Source organism: Eublepharis macularius, chromosome 1 (genome assembly GCF_028583425.1).
Source record: "Eublepharis macularius isolate TG4126 chromosome 1, MPM_Emac_v1.0, whole genome shotgun sequence".
NCBI classification, from domain to species: domain Eukaryota; kingdom Metazoa; phylum Chordata; class Lepidosauria; order Squamata; family Eublepharidae; genus Eublepharis; species Eublepharis macularius.
Genome location: NC_072790.1, coordinates 129,433,500 through 129,454,688, shown reverse-complemented (window position 1 = coordinate 129,454,688; position 21,189 = coordinate 129,433,500). Strand labels below are relative to the sequence as shown.

At 41.0% G+C, this 21,189-nt stretch overlaps 2 protein-coding genes across 4 annotated transcripts in view; both read left to right on the top strand.

The window, feature by feature from the left end:
* The window catches only part of RMND1 (required for meiotic nuclear division 1 homolog), a 41,091-nt gene extending 31,537 nt beyond the window's left edge, over window positions 1-9,554 (top strand). For both annotated transcript variants that reach the window (XM_054976308.1, XM_054976316.1), the window contains exons 11-13: window positions 431-551; window positions 3,503-3,619; window positions 4,025-9,554. In XM_054976308.1, coding sequence (XP_054832283.1) covers window positions 431-551; window positions 3,503-3,619; window positions 4,025-4,057 — 271 coding nt within the window. In that variant the 3' untranslated portion in view covers window positions 4,058-9,554. The remainder of the gene's footprint in view (window positions 1-430; window positions 552-3,502; window positions 3,620-4,024) is intronic.
* Window positions 9,555-12,019: 2,465 nt separating this feature from the next.
* Window positions 12,020-19,533, top strand: ZBTB2 (zinc finger and BTB domain containing 2). Of its 2 annotated transcripts, XM_054993787.1 has the most exons (4): window positions 12,020-13,222; window positions 14,335-14,607; window positions 15,322-15,504; window positions 16,566-19,533. In XM_054993787.1, the coding sequence occupies exons 3-4, from the start codon at window positions 15,332-15,334 to the stop codon at window positions 17,929-17,931; spliced, it is 1,539 nt and encodes a 512-aa protein (XP_054849762.1). In that variant the 5' UTR covers window positions 12,020-13,222; window positions 14,335-14,607; window positions 15,322-15,331; the 3' UTR covers window positions 17,932-19,533. The 2 variants fall into 2 exon arrangements, with proteins under 2 accessions (XP_054849762.1, XP_054849768.1); XM_054993793.1 differs by lacking the exon at window positions 14,335-14,607.
* Window positions 19,534-21,189: the final 1,656 nt, after the last annotated feature.

The following is a 21,189-nucleotide window of genomic DNA, read 5'->3' as shown; positions in this document are numbered from 1 at the left end:
ATTTTCCTTGATGGTCTACTAGTACACAAAAAGATGAACTTCTATCAGTTGTAAAAGATATGTAAAAGAGACCTCGAATATGCCAGTAAAAGCAGAGAAAGGCTTTTCTGTTGACAAATGAGCAATCGTGTGTTATGAAATGTAATAAAACATCTCATTGTTTTAGGGGCTGGCTTCCTAACTGGATCTGTCATATATCTTATCAGATGCAAAAAAAGAGTTTAATAAGCATTCCATACCTATTTGTCGAATATTAATCTAATTAGATTTACAATTTTTTGAACAGTTCAGAAGGGAAAGTAATCTCTCATTCGTTTTTACTGTATGCTTGGACTGGATTTGAACACATTAATATTACTATATAGGCTGAAAACATAAGCACAAAGGTACATGATTAGTAGAACTGTAACATCTACCTACCCTTCCACAGGCACCGTATAAATCTGAGCTCAGACCTCCTCATCACTCCAGATTTTTATTGGGATAGAGAACACCTTGAACAGCTTTATGATAAAACATGTCAGTTTCTCAGTATCAATCGCAGAGTTAAGGTATTTATCTTTTCTCCATTTGACAAACTAATCTTTGTAATTTTGATACTTGTTCACACGTTTCTGCTGAGGGAAGTCTTACCTTGCAGTGTTTCTCTATTTTCTTCTTCATGTTTATGCTTTCAAGTTAAGCCATCAGTCTTCTCCCTTGTCCTGAACTTCAGACCCCTTTCCATATTGACCCAAGATGAGAGAAGGGGCCGTCACACATCAGGGCATGGCTTCTTGGAGTTTATCTATTTAAAACATTTTTTATATATGTGGGTGTGGGTGTGTATAAAATATTGAAAATAATTAAAACAGGGAGGAGGGCTAGTAAGAGCTGACTTTCCTGGGATGGAGAGATCCGTTTAAGGAGACACTGAGGACACACACTGCTTTCTTTTTTCTTGACCATACTGAATGTTTTATTCACTGGAATATTAGTGTGACCAAGAGATGAGACCTTTATGTATGTATGTGATAATAGCAACAGTATCTACTTGCTCTGTTTTCCCGTTCTGCAAACCCTATTAGTTTTATTCTAGAAAAGGCTTTGTCAGTGATTGTAAGAAGAGAGACACATTAACCACACAAACATATGAGACAATTAAATTAGATTCTAAATTTATTAATGACTAAAGAGATATGCTGATATGTCAGTGATCGCCAAGAAAGATTTTTCTTGGTTTTCAAGGTAGCCTAAATAGTTGAACATTTTGTTTAAAGTAAAGTCAAACAATTAAAACACATACCAGCTACAATTAAAACGCAAGTAGTGGCTACAAAAAAGTCAATTTATAGTTATAATGGGGGAGGGCACAATCCTGTTTCTGTATCAGTCATTTGAGAGCAATGGAAAAGGTACTCTGCTATATATGAATGGTGTTCACAGATTATTTCAGTAGTAAAATAAGTCACACCAGCTATCATTTTACAGTGGCCAATAGTCTGGCATCCTGTAAATAAGTTATATAACAGTTAAATAAAAACAGCCTGCAGTATTTGAAACCTCTTTATATTGTTACCCCTGAACCAAAGCCATAAGATGCTACAGGTGGAAGAGAACTCCATCTTTGAAATGGAGGAATTTTAATTGTCCCTTGCAGGAAAAAAATAATAAAATGATACCTCACAGTGAGGCAAAGGTTCAGCCCTCTGCCATAGGCAGGTCTTGTGACTCCAGGCTAAACCCGGACTGACCAGTGCTTGTGAGACATTAGCAGACATTCTAGAATGCTTAATTTTGAATTATTTTGTAAATGTTTTATCACACAGAACAATCAAGCTACCTTTCTGAGGGTATCAGCAAAGATAGGACCATCTCCTGCCACAATTGTCCCTTGGAGTAACTCTCAATGAGGAAATTTTTGACCTCACAACTATCACAGAACCCGTATCTCTGCTAGCCTATTCCCTCTTGTAAGCTTTCTCCCCAATTCCTTTACTCCCTCCTTCACAACCTACCCTGCTTCTTTCCATCTCAACCCCACTTTGCAACCCCCAGCCTAGACTGCTTTTCTGTCACCTGATCCCCTCCCTCTTCCCTTGAGAACACTGTACATACATTCAGGGGGGATGTTCTATTTGGACTAGTCATGGAGGGGGGGGAATGTATCTGGATATTGAACCGCCTGCTAGGAATTACTGACTGAATTACATTTAACGTGTCTTTCCTTCTTACTTTTTATAGCCCTATCTTATGAATTAAAAATGATCTTATTTATTTATTCAAATACAAAACAAGGGGTTTCCCCACAGGTATGCCATAAAAAAGAGGATGTAGAGTCTTATACTTGAATATAAGTTATAGTTATGTCCTATAATAATTTTTAGGGGGTTGTCTTATATTCAGGGCCATCTTCCTTTTGAGTAAATACAGTACTAAGTTAGAAGTGTCTTTTGGATAGAAGCATCAATCCAAAATGTGCCTTTGTACATACAGACTTAAAAGATCTCAAGGCCAGGGTGGGAGAAACACTTGTGATGAACACATACAAATAACCCCCATTTCTTAAGGTAACAAGCCTATAAACTTGCAGGCTGAAATTGCCAATCCACGAGTCTGTTTTAACACCGTTTCTCCCCCGCCCCCCCATTGTTGATTGGGGATAAAACTGAATCAGGTGTAGGGTTACAGATGCACCTACTTCCAGGTTGTCTTCCAAATCAAACTGCTGACATTGACCTTTAAAGAGGTAAACAACCTTGGGTCAGAATATAGGAGGGACTGCCTTTACCTATATAAGCCTGCCCTTATCTTAAGGTTGGTTGGTGCTCCCCTTCTTCAGATACCGGCCTTGAGTAAAATAAGTATCACAGGTGTGTGGGAAAGTAGACTTCAGTGGTCCTCAAGCTTTGAAATTCCCTGCTGTAGAAAGCCTGATTGGGTCCCCTTTCTGACCAGAGCCCTAGTTACAAATGGATCTCATGCTTTCCCTTTCCTGCTGTAGTCTGCGCCCCCCCCCCCAGTAATCTTCCAACCCCCTTGGTAACAGAGTGCAATGCAATGTGGAGATCTGGAGTAAACTCAGAAATTAAACAGGCACCCTTTCTGCTTGAATAGAAGTACTGTTGTTCTCCCAGCAGAGGGGCTTTAGACTTGAACCATAGGTGCTCTGATGCAGACATTTATAAATTACATCAGAACTGATATATTTATCGGGTTGTATAGCATCAGGCCTCTTCTGGGCCATTCAGGTGGTGGATAATTTAACCTGTATACTATCAGCAGGGATGGATGCTTAAGGATGAGAACCACCATCTTGGGGATTGCAAACTGCAAATTTTATGTGTACTATGACTGTATGATTTACTGTGGTTTTAAATTGTATTTATGTCTGATGTAACCCGTCCTGAGCCCGTTCGGGGGGGGGGGGGGCTAAAATTGAATAAAGTAATAAATGATAATAAAAAGATTATTTAGTCAAAACACTTGAAATACCAACTCTCTTGAATCCTTACTACTGAAGGTGGTAAATGAAAAGCTACAACACTGCACAGAGCTGACAGACTTGATGAGAAGTCACTTGAGTGAAAAACATGCTTTGCGCTTGGAATGGATGATAGTGATACTCATAACCATAGAGGTTAGTAGCAATGTTCTTTAGTACAGTGTCATTAACATGCATCTTCTGAAATTTGTCACTTGTGGCTTCCTTTAAGGGCTGAGAAGCAGCATGTGAGTAATTACATATGGATATTTTCTGTGCAAGTGGTTTTTCGTATCCATCTGAACTGCAAGAAGCTGTAAGCTGGAAATACCTGTGGCCTCTTCTTCAGTGGTGTACAGTAGTGTGCCTTTTCTGATAAACTGCAAAGACACGTGTATTCTGGGAGATACATGTAACTGCTTCACCCTCTTCCTCAAACCCACTGTGCAAACAGACAGTCCTATCCCATGTCTACTGTAGTACAAGAGAAATAAGAAACCTCCAAAATAGCTTGTTGCAAAGTTGGAAAATATATTTATTAAAGTTTTGTTTATTTTGTAGGTCATGTTTGAACTTGGCCGGGTGCTTTTCTAATAACACTAGTAAATGGCAACTGAAGTGTGTTTGTCAAGATTATGGAGATCATCCAAACAACTACTTTCTTGAGCTGCTTTCTTCTGGAAACTGCCGTGATAATGTATGGACACTTGTTGCATACATAAAAATTGATGTAACTGGATCAAAGTTATGCTAAGTTACTTGAAAATTATGATGCAGAGTAAGTCAGTCCTTATTTAGGATGTTTAAAATTTAGAATGGAGATTATAAGGCAGGCTTTGTTCATGGTGTATCCAAACTGATTGTTGTTTCTCTGTTGTGCTTGACAAAATTGAGCAGTGCAGTTGCAGTCTGCCAAACAGCAGTCTTCAGTATGAAAAATCACACCTAGTTTCAAAGGTACACTCCTTCTGCAAACATGCCATTTACGTTCAGCATCAAGTTAGGCTTTTTATAAACTGTACCACTACACATGTGCATGTAGATGGCCCAAAGACAAATAAGATGTCAGGAAGAAAGCTGTGCTGAGTCCTTCTCCCTGATAGGCTGGTCTTGTACGAGCAGTAGGGAGCTTTCAAATATGTGTCCCATGACTGTAGGCTGAAGTGGCAACAGTTCAAGAGAAACATTATCCATTTATTCTGCATGTAGAATATGGCCACAGCTTGAGGCCAGAAACAGAAAACTGAACCAACCACAAAAACTGGTTTAAAGAAGAGAGATTTTGTGTGCGCATGCATGCAAAGTGGCAGCTGAAATAGAATGGAATCTGAACTTGGCAGCATTGAACCAAATCTTGTACTGAATTGCTAAGCACACAAGCTAGTTACTAGTTAAATGTAAGCAGTTCAACAGACAACACGGGTAATGCTTTTAAGAATGGCAAGGTAGAACCTTCTGCTCCAGCTGTTCAGAAGCATGCAAAAGAGATGTCCCAGGAAACCTTAGGAAGAGAGAGAAGAGTTCTGGTAGTGGTAGTTCTCAGGCACTTAACTTGAACCCCCCCCCCACACCTAGTATATAAACTGCTGCTTTCAAATTGGAACAAAGAAAGCTAATCCTGTTAAATTGTGGACTAGTTTAATATTACTAAAGATTTGTATTTGGATGATAAACCAGCTAGAACTATTTTTTTCAGTGTTTGGGTAGTTCAGAGTGAACTTGAGCTGCTTTCCCAAACAACACAAGACTGTTAATTAAAGCAAGACCTGCAAATATATTGATCACTATTTAGATTTTTTTTAAAGCAGGAAACCCAATCTTAATAAAAGTGAAAAAAGCTTAAACATTATCTTGATAAGTAAGATCTAGGTTACACTCATCCAACATTGTTTCCAGTTGCGGCTAGTTGGGTACCTCTAGAAACTTACAACTAGAGCGTAGAAGTAACTGTTCCATGTTATTTAGTTCATAGTATCTATTCTTCAGATGCATACTCTGAATGTGGAGTTTCCATTTAATTATCACAGCTGTTATTTTCTCCATATTGTGTGCCTTTTATGACTTGTTTTTGTAAAACACTTCCTTTTGTCAGTCCTGAACATACTGCCAGTCAACAAAATTGATTGCCCCCAAGTTCTATCTTTTTCATGTTCTTTAGTTATCACATACACACAAATGACGAAAAGCCCCATAGGAAGCTACTCTATGCCCTTAATCATTTTAGTTTTTTCAGCTCTACATTCTTTTTGGAACAGGATGATCAGAACTGCCAAAATTTTCTAGACATGGCTACACCATGTGTATTAATGACATTATACTTTGAATTCTTCACTCCCAGGACAGCAAAAAGCTTGCTTAGCTAATTTATACAGTATTTGAAAACTGACTTTCAGATCTGAAGAACACATTATACTTGCTAATTACTATTCTTGTGGCAAGTTCTCCCTACCAGAATGTTTAGGTACACTTAACGTGAAATTTGATCATCCTACTGCATCCTTTCCAGTAGAGGTCAGTGAAGTGGAGGAGGATCAACCAAGGTATATTAATGCTGCATTGGGTGGTGAATGTAAACAAGCAGTACTGGAGGAGCAGGGAATCTGCCTTACACAGTATTCATCTGCTTTTGTCATCATTCCCTTTTCAGGGATTGATTGAAACAGTTGTGGATGGTATGGTATTAATACATGCAAATGGGTTGGATCCCATGAATTACCAATGGTGAAATTCTGATGATCCAGTATCTTCCCTATCTAGCCCCAGCCTTCTCTGATCTCTGGAAACCTTATCCCCCCCAAATCAAAAGGTTGCCAACTCCAGTCTGAGAAATCGCTGGAGAGTTAGGGGCAGTGTCGGCCCTCTGAAGCTTCCATTTTCTTCAGGGGAAGTGATGTCTGTAGTCTGGAAATCAATAGTAATTCTCTGACCATTTCTGGTTCCTCCTAGAGACTGGCAACCCTATTCAAGGGACCTGCATGGACTAATAGTCATGTGGGCCAGGTGGCTGCAGTGGGGAGAACGCGAGTGTCTGTTTCTTGTATAAATGGAACTCTACTTACAGAAAGAGCAATTTCATCCCCTTTGCCCTTCCCACTACATCAGGTAATAGCTGTGTGGCTATTAATCCATATGGGTCCCTTGACCCTAGAGAAGTCTTTTCTGTGATTGAAAGGGGCTTGGGGAAGATGGAAAAGCACCCATAATCCCATTGAGTGTTTGAGAGGATAGATGATAATTTGCAAATATCACACCAATCAAAGTGCACATGTATTCTAATTGCTGAAGAAGTACCTGAAATGCTTTTTAAGGTAATTTACAGCGCAATTGCCATGACTCTTCAACCCAGTGCAAGTATTATATGCAGAAGATCCCTAGCATTCTGAAGACTTACTAGTGGAAACTAGAAGAGCTGATGCCTGTCAGTAAGTTATACAAGATATGCCTTCAAAGAGTCAGTAGTCTGATTTATATGAAGGCAGCTTCATAGGTGGGACAGTAGCCCCTACTATTACTATTGAGTTCTGGACCATATATAAGAAGTTTTTACACCCAAAATACAAAGTAGTATAAATTTAAAGTCCTGAAATGCACAGATACAGCACTCTCTAATAACACACAACTTACAGCTAATATTGACATTAAGATTTTTTTAAAAATCGTTGAAATGTCAAAACTTCTCTTGGACTTCGTTCACACACCCTCTCCCACTAAAAAAATGCATTTTGGACAATTTAACTGTGCATACATGCTGACCAGGGAGAGCAGGGATTTGCATTTTTCAGAAACTAAGCATACTAAAGTATTTGTATGAAAATATTGTAATGTTCAGGATAAGCTGGTTAGTAGTAATCAACACTGAATCCATTATTTATACTTGTACACAGATTATGGAGACAGAAATTCCCAAGGCTCTTGAGATTTTCTAAATGGTTAAATTTTCCTAAATGGTTTTTGTTGACTTCTACACTTCTGAGAGAGACCTGGAACTTCAGATTGTGGCTTAAATAACCACTGTGAGTAGAATAAATCTCATTCTATGGCAACAAGAATGAGTTGATCTTAAGGAAAATGCGACCTGCTCTACCTACACAGGTGAGGTAGATACAGCTAGACTTAAGACATTTTCAGTAATGGCTTTTTGCCTTTACAGCTCATTTAGTTGTCTGCCTTGTAGATTATTTTTCCCTCAGGCTTTTGACTAAGGATTTTTGAAAAATAATTTTTAGCAACTATACGGCCTGCTTCCAAACTAAATACTTTTTATGGATTTTATTTTAGGTTGCTCAATGGTTACTGAATACAGTTTTAATATTTATTTATATTTATTGTCATGGTGGTGTTTTTATTTGTGAGCTGCCATGAGCAGGTTGCTGGACAAACAGCATAAAAAAACCCTAAATAATCTTAACTGGGGCTAAGCCATGTCTATTAAGACAACTGTATTCCATTTTCATTGGCTACCAAGGTGTTTTCAGACAGTTCTGAAACTTTAAAAGGCCTAAATGATGTATGATGCTAAGCTTCATATGAACCTACCACCAACTTAAGACATTTCTTGAAAGCTCTTCACAGTCTCATCAGACATTTTATGACTATACAGTACAGGACTTTTCCAACAGTGGCTCTAAAATTGTGGATCCCTGAGGAAATCTGCCTTGCTTTTTTCCTGATGTTTTTGTCTCATACTTCATATTTTTACAATATACTCTTAAACTTTTAAAAAAATAGCAAGGTAGTTTCCTGCCACATTCACCATAAACTTCAATTCAGCATGAATAATGCTTCCTTTATTGACCTAAAAGAATCAGGTAGCCCAATCTCATCAGAATTTGGAAGCCAAACAGGGTCGGCTGTGGTCAGTATTAGGATGGGTGGCCAGCAAGGAACAAGGCCAGGGTAGCTACACAGAGGCAGGCAATGGCAAACTTATCTCTGAACATCTCTTGCCTTGAGAAAATCCTACACGGCCCTAAACGGATTGGGACCAGCATACCTGAGGGACCGTCTCTCCCTGTATGTGTCCCGGAGAGCGCTTCGTTCAGCGGGTAAGAACTTATTGGTGATCCCTAGCCCTAGGGAGGCTCGTTTGGCCTTGACCAGGGCCAGGGCCTTTTCGGTCCTGACCCCAACCTGGTGGAACTCTTTGTCTGAGGACACTCGGGCCTGCCAGGATCTTGTATCATTTCGGCGGGCCTGCAAGACAGAGATATTCCACCAGGTTTATGGTTGAGGACAGCGTTAGGACCATCATTGAGCCCCCCACCGCTCTCCAGTATTCGAGTACAGCTCATGTGTCTGTCTACCTCCTCTTTGTATGCTGGGGGCAGGATTGTGTAGCCAACTATATCAGGTTTTTAATTGAATTTTATTGTATAATTTGCTATGTATTTTATTGTATTTTATGACTGTTGTACCCCGTCCTGAGCCCACTTGTGGGGAAGGTGGGTTAAACACCAAATAAACTAAACTAAGAAACTAAACTACAGGGTTGCCATAAGTTGGCTATGATTTGACAGCACCAAAAAAAACCCATAAACAATGCTCACTTTTTATAGAGCTCTTTAATGTCCTCAGATTTATTTGCAGTTCACTTCGATGTTTGTATCAGGCTAGTTAATACATCATCTTGCCTGCTGTGGTTTATTGTACTTTGTAGGTTTTTACCAATTATAACCTGCAATCAAATTAATGCAGGTCATAAATATTTTAGTATACACAAACACACAAGGGACTGGATATGAAAATCATCTTTCCCATTTCATATATATGTCTCATGCACTGTTCTTGCAGTGAAAATTACAGAAATGCAAATCCTACTTAATTGGGAATAATCAGAGTAAGAGCTCTCCAGAGTAAGCTCTCCATTTTTGCTACTGAAATCAGTTACTTACCTCTTACTCGAACATTCAATTGTTTGATAAAAATAGAAAATTTATCCAGTTTTCTGCTCTCTAATACCTTATTGCATTGTTTATTGAATGTCCTGGCATAGACCATATAGACTTACACTATGTAACCTGCCTTGAACCTCAGTAAGATGGACTATAAATAATGTAAACAAACAAATAAAAGGCATTGGATGAATATGCAACAGTGTCTCTCCGCTTCCTTATTTAGAAGGCAGATAGCAATACAGGAAACTGCAAGTGCGGAAGAGAATATTAAGGTGGATACAATCCTTCCTACACTACCTGGGAGCCAGCTCTTCACTGAACATAGTTCTTCTTACCAGTAAACATACATACAATCAGCTGCACAAGTTCTGCTCAGAAGACCACAGTCTGTTATAACTAAGGTGAGGGATTTCAGCAAAATCAGACAAGAAAATATACACCAATTAACCATACAACTCAAATAGTATACAGACACTGACTTATGGGGGGGGGGTCACATTTCTGTGTAAAATCAATTTTACAAGTGTAATTCAGTGTAATGTGAATGATATAGTCACACTACTTAGGGCCACTTTACACATGCAGGGGCTGACTCTGTTCAAGGCAGATATTCCTGCACATTAAAACTAATTGTACTATTATATATGAAGCAATCCTTAGATATTTTATTAAAAATTAACCACTTACTGCAAACAAAATTGTGTTTGCCAAAAGTAAATATATATATGGAAACTATAGAAATTCACCTTCCCCAGCATGAAATAATAGTTTTGTCAAATTTAATAATCTACAAATGCAATGTTTTATTAAAAACTTAAGAGCAGTTCTACTGAACCCCATACATGGACCAACCAGTCCAGCAGCCTAAAAGCAGGTAATGAAGGCAACAGCCTTTCCCTGTTGTGTCTCCAAAATCTTCATAATAGACTACTTTTGAACATGATTTAACCATCAGGGCTACTGGAAAGTCGTCAATTTTTTCCCAATGAATTTTGGAAATTTTTGTTCAGTCCTCCTTTGAAAACTTAAGCCTATATAAATTTGAGAGAATTGCAATTTAAAATGCATCTTCAATTTCAGTATCCTTCCACAAATGAATGCATCAATAAGTTATGTCAGTTAACAGTCTCCAATAATATAAGTTTAACTTGGAAGGAAAACTATTGTGTATTATAGCTGACTGTAAAAAGGAAAACAGAGCAAACCCTGCTCCAACCATTTTTGTCCTAGGTTCCTTTTTAAATCCAGAAATACTCTATCAGTATGTAGATAACTGTAAAAGTATGAGAAAGCTATAATAAATAAAATCATGATGCAGAAGAGACCACAAGCCCTTCTTAGTGAATTGTGATGGGGTGAGGGTGGGGAAGGGATAAGACAAATCATAGGCATGTTTACTTGGGAATAAGCACCACAGAACAGACTTTCAAGTGAGCATGGACCAATGGACAGAAATCCAAGGCAACAGCCAGCCAGTGCAGTGTAATGGTTAGGGTGTCAGAGTACAATATAGGAGACCTGGGTTCAAATGCCCACTCTGACATGAAGCTTGCCAAATGGCCAGTCTCCTACCACACAGGGTTATTGTGAGGATAAAGTGGCAGAGGAAAAAACAATATATACCACCCTGTACTCCTTGGCAACAAAGTAGAGTAATGCATTTATTTAAACAATAAAATGGTAGGATACAAAAAGGGAAGAAGGAAAAGATAGGGCATTAAAAAGAACAGGTAAAAATTGAGGATATACTCTGTGACTACTTAACAAGCTTTACAGAATACCCAAACTACCAGTGTAAAAATCAGAATGGTCATTTGGTTTTAAGCCTTGTCAGATCCATTATATTTATAACGAAGTCAGTGAGATCAAACCATTTGAAATACTGTGGACTAAACCTATTTGTAGGCCAAAGTTCCATAATCCCTTAACAAAGAATAGAAGTTAGTTTATAAACTCCAGAGGAAAACGTCCAGAAAGTAAAGGACACTACACACAACTGAATCTTAAATACTCTTTTCCAAAAAAAACCCCTTTCCTCTATTTTAATGCTGGTACAGCAGTCTACTAGACAACACCATCAGAACATGTATTAAATTTATTCAAACCAAGACCTAGGAGAACAGTCTTCTGCAAGCCTTTTTAATATCAGTAAATCAAATACAGAAAAATGTACAAATAATCAACAATGCTCAAGATGCTTGACAGTTATAACAGAAAGGGACAAACATTATAAGCCTTCCTGGGCGCCAACCAGAAGAAACAAATGATGTAAACGCTGACTCAGAAATGTAAATCTCACGATACATGCCTCAAAATATTCTGGGGGAGAAATCAAGGCAATTATGCCCGATTGCTGCAAACCCTCTTAAGTGCGCACAGGATAAAGTATCACTTAATTCAACGGGAGTCACCTCTGACTAAACATGAACTGGAAGATACCACTGCAGCATCTATGACTCGTCTCATTGTAGATTTATGAGTACATCTACCAGGACAAACCTGGCAGATAGAATCATTTACAAATTAGCTCTACCATTTGCAGTAATGCCACTGTGCCTTAAAAGAAAGTTTAGGTGGAAAATCTTAAAAGTGGATTTATTTATTTATATCCCATCTTTCTCCCCAATGGTGACCCAAAGCAGTTTACATCATTCTCCTTAATGCCATCCTATCCTCACAACAACCCTGTGAGGTAGACTGAGTGTGTGACTGGCTCAAGGCCACCCAGCAAGTTCCCATAAAAGAGCAGAGATTTGTACCTGGCTGCCCCAGATCCTAGTCCAACTGTTACATTACACCTGCTCTCATTTAATATCACGCCTAGTTATTTTCCTTTCCAGAGTATGCACAGAAATTAATTTACAGCTGAAATTTATGTCCATATCTACCAAAGTTCTAATGATTTCATTACTTCAGTGTTTATAATTGTATAAATTGCAATCCACTTTATCTGTAAAATTTACAATTATAACAAACGATTATTTCAGCCAACAAAATGAGTTAACTTTGCATTATGCAAAACATTTTATTTTAAATTCTTAGCTCCGGCCAACTCAATCAAAATTTTACAAAGTCAAAGCCATGTTGTCGTGTCATACAGTTAAAAATGCAGTCACCATAAAACACACTTTCACCACCCAACTATCTTTCTTCTATAAATTAAATGTAGAAGTGTCTACTTAAAAGTTCAATCTGTAAGTATCCCAATGCAAATTACTTTTCTAAAAATGCCATGTAGTATAGGCCACTAAGCCTCAACAGTTACCCACTTCACATTCCTTTTTTTAACCTCAAAATAAAGTGAACCAGACTTTTGTTTTGGCCATGTCGTGGCAATTCCTTTCCTCCTGCATGAGATGAGAGGGCTTAGGGAAAGCAAGGGCCGAGGGTCTGAAGACTCAGCTCTCGGTTCCTCTCACAGCACATCTCAACGGAAGCTGTCCTACAGTACCGCAAGCGGCCAGGCCCTCGCTCGGTTCTCCCCGCCACCGTCGCGAACGACGCGCCTGCGAGAGCTCAGCTCAGCCCAGCCGGTGCGGCCTGCGAGCTGCTGGCTAGAGGCGCCGCGCGCCCAGGCGGGGCGGGCGGGAGGCGGTGGGGGAGGGGAGGCTCCTGCTGCTGTTGCCGCCACAGCGCTCGTCGCCGCCTCCCCTCCCCCTCCTCTCCTGCCTCTCCCCGGCGGGGGCTCCTCGCTGCAGCCTCTCTGCTCCGCTCTCGGTCATGTGACCCTAACGTAACCGGACAGGAAAAGCCGCCGCCGCCGCGCTGACTCCGTTGTTGCTGCTACTGCAGGGCGCGCGGAGACGGCGGGGGCACCGAGAGCGCGAGCTAGCTGAGCGCGGCCTGCCCCCCCAGAATCCTCGAGGTGAGCCCGGGGAGGGGCAGAGGGATCCCGCGTGGCGGAGCGAGGGAGGCCGGAGCGCTCCCGCCCCTCCCCGACACCCACCATTGTGCGGCGGGCGGCTGTGCTGGGCCTGTTCGGGAACCGGAGAAAGGGGAGCGAATGCCCCGAGGCCTGCAGGGGGCTTTGCCGGCGAAGCGGCCGGCGCCTTACGAAGGCGGCAGGACAGGCGGCGGCTTCAGGGCTTTGGCGGGGGTCGGTCCCCCGGTGGGGGCCAGAGGGGAGCAGCTGCTCTCTCCAGCCCTGCTGGGGCTGTTCCGAGACGGGCTCGGCCGTTGGCGCCTGCCCGCCCGCCCTCGCGCCGGCCAAGCAGCGAAACGGCCTTTCTCTTTTTCTCTCACCAGCGGCGGCAGCAGCAGCCCGGCCTTGGAGGGGGAGGGGCGGGCGCTGAGGCAGCCGCGCGGAGCGGGAAAGGGAGGGAGGGAGGAGGGGAAGGGAGGGGGGCGGCTGGTGGGCGGCTCCGTCTGCGTCTCCTCAGCAGCCTAGGCGGCCCTGGCGACAGCGGCGGATCCCGTCTCTCGCGCGCCTTAGGCGCCTCAGCTCGCTCGCGCTGCTTACGTCGACTCGCGCTGCCGTCCGTCCTTCGTATGCCACGCCTTCTCCGTGCGTCGCGCCTGCGCGCGCGCGGCGGCGGCGGCTTGGCGTCGCGTCGCATGCGGAGGCGAAGGGGCGGGCCTGCGAAAGTCGGGGGCGCGCGCGGCCGGACAGGCGCCTCTCTCTTCCCCTCCCCCGTCCTTTGCTCACGGGTAGCCAATAGGAAGTATCGTCGCGGAAGGCTCTTCGTGATTCACCGAGGGAGCCGCGGATGTGCCTCCGGAAGAGAGTGGGTGGTTCCACTCCTCTGCGGCCATAGGCTGGTGCAGCTTTCTCCGGCCCTCATTGTCGCTTGAGAGCATTGCGTGCGTTGGTGTGTTCTGGCACAAGCGCTTGCCTCGGGATCCTGCCTGCGTTTAGAGGCTGCTTTAGGGAGTAGACGCGCTTCTGCGCAGCTACCTTTTCAGCTACGAAATGTACCCCATGGAGGTGTCTTACTTTCATTTGCATCATTTTTAAAATTTATTTTACTTCCTTTACAGCCCACCTTTCTCCCCATGGGGGACCCAGAGTAGCTTGTATTATTCTCTCCTACGTTATTTCTCAACAACCCTGTGAGGTAGGTTAGGCTGAAAGCATGTGTGGCTGACCCAAGGTCACCTAGCGAGCTTCCATGGAACAGTGGGGAATTGCACGTGGGTTTCCCAAATCCTAGTCCAGCACGCTAACCACTACACATCACTGGCTCCTACGACTCAACTTGTATTTGATGCAGAGCCGAAAAGGTTTTACTCATCATGACTGGAAAGCAAAGGGTTAGTTCACAAATAAAAACTGCTTTAAAGTATTTCCAGATTGACTATTTTATTCGCAAGTACACTGTTTTGTGGACTGAAATAGCTGTGATTTTAAATGGAACACCCAAGAAAATAGGAGTCAGCTTGCTCAGATTATGTCCCAACAAGCTTTATGTAGCAAAAGTTTATGCTCCAATAAATGTTAGTTTGTCCTGTTTTTTGGCTGCTACTGATTAACAAAGCTACCCACCTGGAATTATCTGTCTTGAATTATTTCCCCCTGTGCTGCAAACATCCTTGCATAGCCTCTTGAAGTCAGTGGGCCAATGCACTGATGCATTGACTACTGTCAGACACAACTGGAAAAAGAAAGGGCCTTTACATTTTGAGCAAGGATCCAAACGCTTGGCATAAAGATCTTGATCCTTCAAGTCATCTTGCAGCAGCGCTTTACATAGTCTAATGCAATGGAAAGTTAGGCTCACTAATCTCTTTCTGCATTGTTGATGCATCAGATGTATTCTAGGTCCAGTTTCCCATATGTCTATGGTTAACAATCCTACCTTCAGCAAGTAATTTAAACACTTGTTGCAGCCCAGTCACTACTGAATTTTCTAGCAAATTGCCAATTGTTTTTAATTTGGGTGGCTCACAGTTTTACTGAGTAGAATTTTAGGTCTTTGACAATTTTTTAAGGAATTTTGTTTTCATCAAAGTTTACTTCCTTTGCAGATTTTAAAAGATGGATTTGGCAAACCACGGGCTTATTCTTCTGCAGCAGCTCAACGCTCAGAGAGAGTTTGGTTTCCTGTGTGACTGCACAGTTGCTATTGGTGATGTCTACTTCAAGGCACACAAGTCTGTCCTTGCTTCTTTTTCAAACTATTTCAAGATGCTGTTTGTTCATCAGAGCAGGTAATTACTAAATGGTTCTCTTTTTTTTAAAGAAATGGTATGCAGTTTGTCAAAGGAATTGTGAAGTTTAATAGCATCCTAATGTGAATTGCTTTATTATTCATAGTAGAAATATCCAGCTTAATTCACATATCAATAAAGTTAGTTACTATGTAAGTTCTCTGGGCTTCATTGCTAACTGATTGGGTTGAATGGCTGCAATCCCTGAAGGTTGTCTTTTGAAAAAAATTACAGAGATCCCAGTTTAAAATGGAATTCACTGCATCCATATATTAATCCCAGTAATACAAACAATGGCTTGAGCCACTGCCAACAAAATAATATGGCTCACCTGCCTATGTAATCCCAGGCTTTAAAATCAGGAATATAGGACTCAAGCTAATGTTTCCATTCCAATTTTGTATCCTAGCAGCCCAAAAGTGCTCACTGTATTATTATAACTTGATTTGCAAAAAATAGCAGTTATGCAGGTATGTCTTAATCTTCTGATTAATCTGTTGCTAATTTAAAATCCAGTCTACCATGCTGAACACAGATGGGAAGAATTGCTGATTTTTTAAAAAAAAGTTCCTGCTCTTGGAATTTTTGATTAAATAGATACGGGATCTCCTGGTTCACATGTTACTTTTCCCATGTTGGGGTCGGGGGGAGAGACACATGAGCCAGAAGCCTACTTTCAGTCCCACCACGGCTGTAGTTTCTTGGGGTCATGTACCCAAACATCCAGATATAGAATGGTTTTTGTTTTGTTTTAATGCATGAGAAACTGCAGAGTTGTACAAAATTCAGCTGTGGTTTCTGCACAAAGGAATATATCTCATCTGTATCCTACCTCCTCTTCTGAAACTGATTTTAGGATAAATTGTCTGTTGTTCTTGTTCCTAAAATCAACATACAAATTAATTTTGTTTCAAAAGTCGTAACAGTTCTTGAAAGATGATTACATTAAGTTCATATCAGTAGCAGCTACCTGGTTTAGTTAAATTGTTTGTATTTAACTTTAGTTTTTTCCTGAAGTATTTTGTTTTGATATTTTAATAGATATTGTATATGTTTTTCAGTGAATGTGTTCGTTTGAAGGCAACTGACATACAGCCAGATATTTTCAGCTATCTCTTGCATTTGATGTACACTGGGAAGATGGCACCTCAGCTCATAGATCCTGTTCGATTAGAGCAAGGAATAAAGTTTCTGCATGCATATCCATTGATTCAAGAGGCTAGCCTTGCCAGCCAAGGAAACTTTGCACATCCCGAGCAAGTTTTTCCATTAGCATCTTCATTATATGGCATTCAGATAGCAGATCATCAGACACGAAATCCCACAAAAGCAACGTCAGCAGCTGACAAACCCGTGCGAGAACCAAGGCCGCAGCCATCCAGATTAAACCAAGAACAAGTGCATGAAGGCTCTCAGTTGTCACAGTTACCACCACCAACTCTGCCACAAGTATCCCAGACGAATGTGGCTACTACTGACCCTCTGCAGTCTTCACTCTCTCCAGAATTGGTTCCAGCTGCTCCTCATTCTTCACCACCAGGAGATGAAACCAACATGGAGGCTTCTTCTTCAGATGATCAGCCTGCTTCTCTCACAATAGCACATGTCAAACCAAGCATTATGAAAAAGAATGGGAGTTTTCCCAAATACTATGCTTGCCACCTCTGTGGCCGACGATTCAATTTGCGCAGTAGCTTGCGCGAGCACCTCCAGATTCACACAGGAGTGCCGTTCTCATCAGGCCAACATGGAGAAAGTAATGTTCCCCTGTCTCTTTGTAACAATGCTCCTGAAAAAGATGCTATGGAAGTACCCGAAGCTGGAATGATTAGTGATAGTGAGCTGCAGCAAATCTCAGATTCACCAATAATTGATGGACAGCAGCAAGCAGAAACACCACCACCCTCTGACATTGCCGACATAGACAACTTGGAGCAGGCAGATCAAGAAAGGGAAGTTAAAAGGCGCAAGTATGAATGTTCCATTTGTGGACGCAAATTCATTCAGAAAAGCCACTGGAGAGAGCACATGTACATACATACTGGCAAGCCTTTCAAATGTAGTACCTGTGACAAAAGCTTCTGCCGGGCCAATCAAGCTGCTAGGCATGTGTGTCTAAACCAAAGCATGGACACATACACCATGGTGGACAAGCAGACTCTGGAGCTTTGTACTTTTGAGGAAGGCAACCAAATGGACAACATGTTGGTACAGACCAACAAACCATATAAATGCAACTTGTGTGATAAAACATTCTCCACTCCCAATGAGGTTGTCAAGCATTCATGCCAAAGTCAAAACTCTGTCTTTGCTCTAGAAGAAGATAGATCCATTCTGTTAGGAGGTGGTGATGCTGAAACCACAGAGAGTGAGCACTCTGTCTTAGACTCTATCAAAAAGGAACAGGAAGCAGTATTGTTAGACTGACTGAAACTTGCATTGTTTTTTAAAATATATTTGTTTTACTCATTTTTACTAAAATCATCCTTTCCCCCTCCCCCAACCAAAATTACACTGACATGGAAAGAAGTCTGACTTTCCCAGCAAAAAGTATAAAATTAATAAAGGGTGTTGTATGAAATCATAACAGTTGATTTTACTGCAGAGGAAAGTGTCTAATGGTAATTCAGCTAACTATGTGAATATTGCTAGAAAATGTATCTGTAACAAGTTCTAAGCAATTTTAGGCTATTTAAATGTATGCTTAAATGCAGTGGGATGCAAGATGTGAAGGAGATTGAAAAGAAACAAAATATATTTAAGTACAATTATTTTCGCTCCTTAACTAGTTGCCTTTTATAGGAAGAGTAGCTGAAGATCCAGAATTCTTATAGTTCTACACATATAAACTGTACAGTTGTCACTTTACAAAACCTCAGAAATTCCCATAATGAACCAAGAAAATTGCTTTAGTGCACAGGGGTGGGTGTTTGCTTCCAGATAACGTCATTGACATTAAGTTGATTTAAAAAGCTTATTATTAAGGTGATTCCAAGCATACTAACTTGGAAATAAATCCCACTGAGAGCAATGGAACTTCCATTTACAAGTAAATGTGTTTAGGATCAGATTTTTACTGAAATTGCAGTAATAATGTGATGGCAATCATTTTATATTCATAAAAGTGTGTATGTATATGTGTATATACTTCATGTATATGCAGGTAAATGTATGCATGCACATTCCCAAACAAACTCTTCTGAAGAATAATTGAACAACTTTTAATGTCTGATAAATTGGTTCTTTTTACAGGTATTGTTTAAATTTGTCCAGAGTGTATGCATTTTTTATCTTGCAGAATGGAAACTGATGATGATACAGTTGCTGAATGTTGTCACCCAAAGACTTAGAGGAAAGCAGAGATTGTACATAGTGAGCCCTGTGCTAACTCAAAATGTGTGGGTGTGAAGGTTCTGAGCCTTTCAAGGATCAGAGGAAGTAGTAAAAACATTTTGGCTAATTCATCAAATATTAATCTTGAGTAATCTGAGTTTACTTGATTAACCTGTAGGAGTTAAGGAATCTGGTCTTTTGTTAAGCTACTAACATCCTATTTGTAACACCGTAGAATGGAAGAAGAATGATGAAAACACATCATGGTTGGTTTTCAAGTAACAGCAGCATTAAGTGGGAACCTGTGTGTTCTTTATGTTGCATTCCCATATGCTTCTGTCAGGGAAGGTATGCAAAAAAAATAAAGGGAGCACACCAAACACTGTTTTTTGCTCAGGACAGTATTGTCTGCAAATTTAAAATCAAGTTGCTGATTTTTAACTTTTTTTTAATGTATTAAGTATCTGAATATACTCCAGTAGTATAAAAAAAGTCTAAGTCAACAGGAGTGACTATTGAACAGTTACTGTACTGGCAGCAAGGTTTCAGTTAGCAAAAGTATCCCAACAGAAATGGAGCCAGTGTGTGTTTTGATTGTGGGAGGGAGGGGAAAGGCAGATATAGGTCTGCTCTTGTATACACATTTTATTTGAATATCATCCTATTTTGTGTCTAGTTATGTTCTCCAGTTTGTAAGTTTTTATACATTTCACTGAATAAAAATTTTTATAAAATGGAATTTGATTTACATTTAATTAAACATAATCTACTGATAGGTAATCTAGTGCAACGGTTAGTGTGCTAGATTAGGCAGGATCTGGGAGACCTAGATTTGAATCCCCACTCTGACACTGAAGCTCACTGGGTGATCTTGGGCTAGTCACATGGTCTCAGTCTAACCTATCTCACAGGGTGGTGGTTGTGAGGGTAAATTGAAGGAGGAAAGAATAGCATAAGGTGCTTTGTATCTCCATTGAAGAGAAAACCAGAGTATACATATCTAAATATATAACAGAACTTACGAATGGGTTCACAAACCCCAGCATTACTCAAAAGAGCCCTTGCTCCTGTGCTGGAAGCTGGGTATGTGCTAAAGTAGCAGCAATTGATGATCCAGGCTGGGGGAAGAAAGGCTTATTTAATAAATGCTCCTGTATAATTGTGCGGGTCACGCTCTTGATCTAGAATTTTGTTCTGAATGGGAGGAATGTGATGTTAGGGTGGAAGATCTGATGACAGTTTTGTCATGATCAGGTTTAGACTTACAGTGATACCAAGACCATGCTGGGGTGGAGTATCTATTAAGATGATCTGCCCCCAGAGCCAAATGGATCAGAATGGCTCTCTAATGGTTCTAGGGGATTTTGTGATATGGTTAGTGTTTTTATCAATGCCCTGATCGGCCTCTGGAATGAGGAAATTACCTGGGCGTTGACGCAAATGCTCCCAGGCATCCTCTCTCAGGTGTTAGAACTCAGGTAGCCTCATGGTTTACTGAGGGTCTGCAGGTGATGAAAAGACAAGGGAGAGGACTAGAGTGATAGTAAAGGAAGATGCACGATGAATCTGATAAGCCACTGGCATTGAGTTTTCATTTGTGTAGGCCAGTGGGGCTGTTCTGCGTAGCCAGAGGCCTGTTAGGTTCTGATCTGCAGTAGGAGGTGGGCTGCTCAATGGCCCACTATGACCATTTTGCTCAGATAAAACTCCTCACATCTGTTCTCACTTGGATTCTACATTAGTGGTGATGGGGTCAGGTGGTGCCAGGGTGCTGAGCTGCCCGGTTTTTTGGAATACTTTTCAGTTTATTCAGTCTGAGCTTGTGGACAAGATCCTTGGAATTTTGAGGCCTAGCTACTGCTTTATGACACTTGCCTTTCCTGGCTACTTAAATTTACAGGGAGAGGGATTGGCTGACTGCATCTGAAAAGCAGTTAATGCCTCCTTAAGAAGAGGTGCTCACCCAAGCCTGGAAACAGGCTGAGGTGCATTGATTTTTAAAGAACCCTACTCTGGACCTAGGAGATCTCAATAACTATTGACCAGTCTCAAATGTTTAATTTTTAAACACGGCGATTGAAAGAGTAGTGACTGGACAACTTCAAGTTCTCCTGGGTAAGGCAAATTGTTTAAATCCTTTCCAACCTCATTTTAGCCTGAATACGTGACTGACATGCTGTCTTCCACCAGTAGGTGAAGATTTTTTTGTTGCATTTGCTGTTCCCTCAGTGATTCTTCCTACCTGCTCAATGTTTTAAAGTTTATGTATGTATATTAGCTCTGGTTTGAATTTTTAATGATGCATTTTTGTTGGTTTTAATGGTTTTTAAGAAGTGATTTTATTGTGTATGT

Bases quoted from the DNA above. Each gene is read 5' to 3' on its own strand.
- ZBTB2 (XM_054993793.1), top strand. From the start codon at position 15,332: ATGGATTTGGCAAACCACGGGCTTATTCTTCTGCAGCAGCTCAACGCT. The intron at 15,505-16,565 runs GTAATTACTAAA...TATGTTTTTCAG, and splicing joins CTGTTTGTTCATCAGAGCAG to TGAATGTGTTCGTTTGAAGG.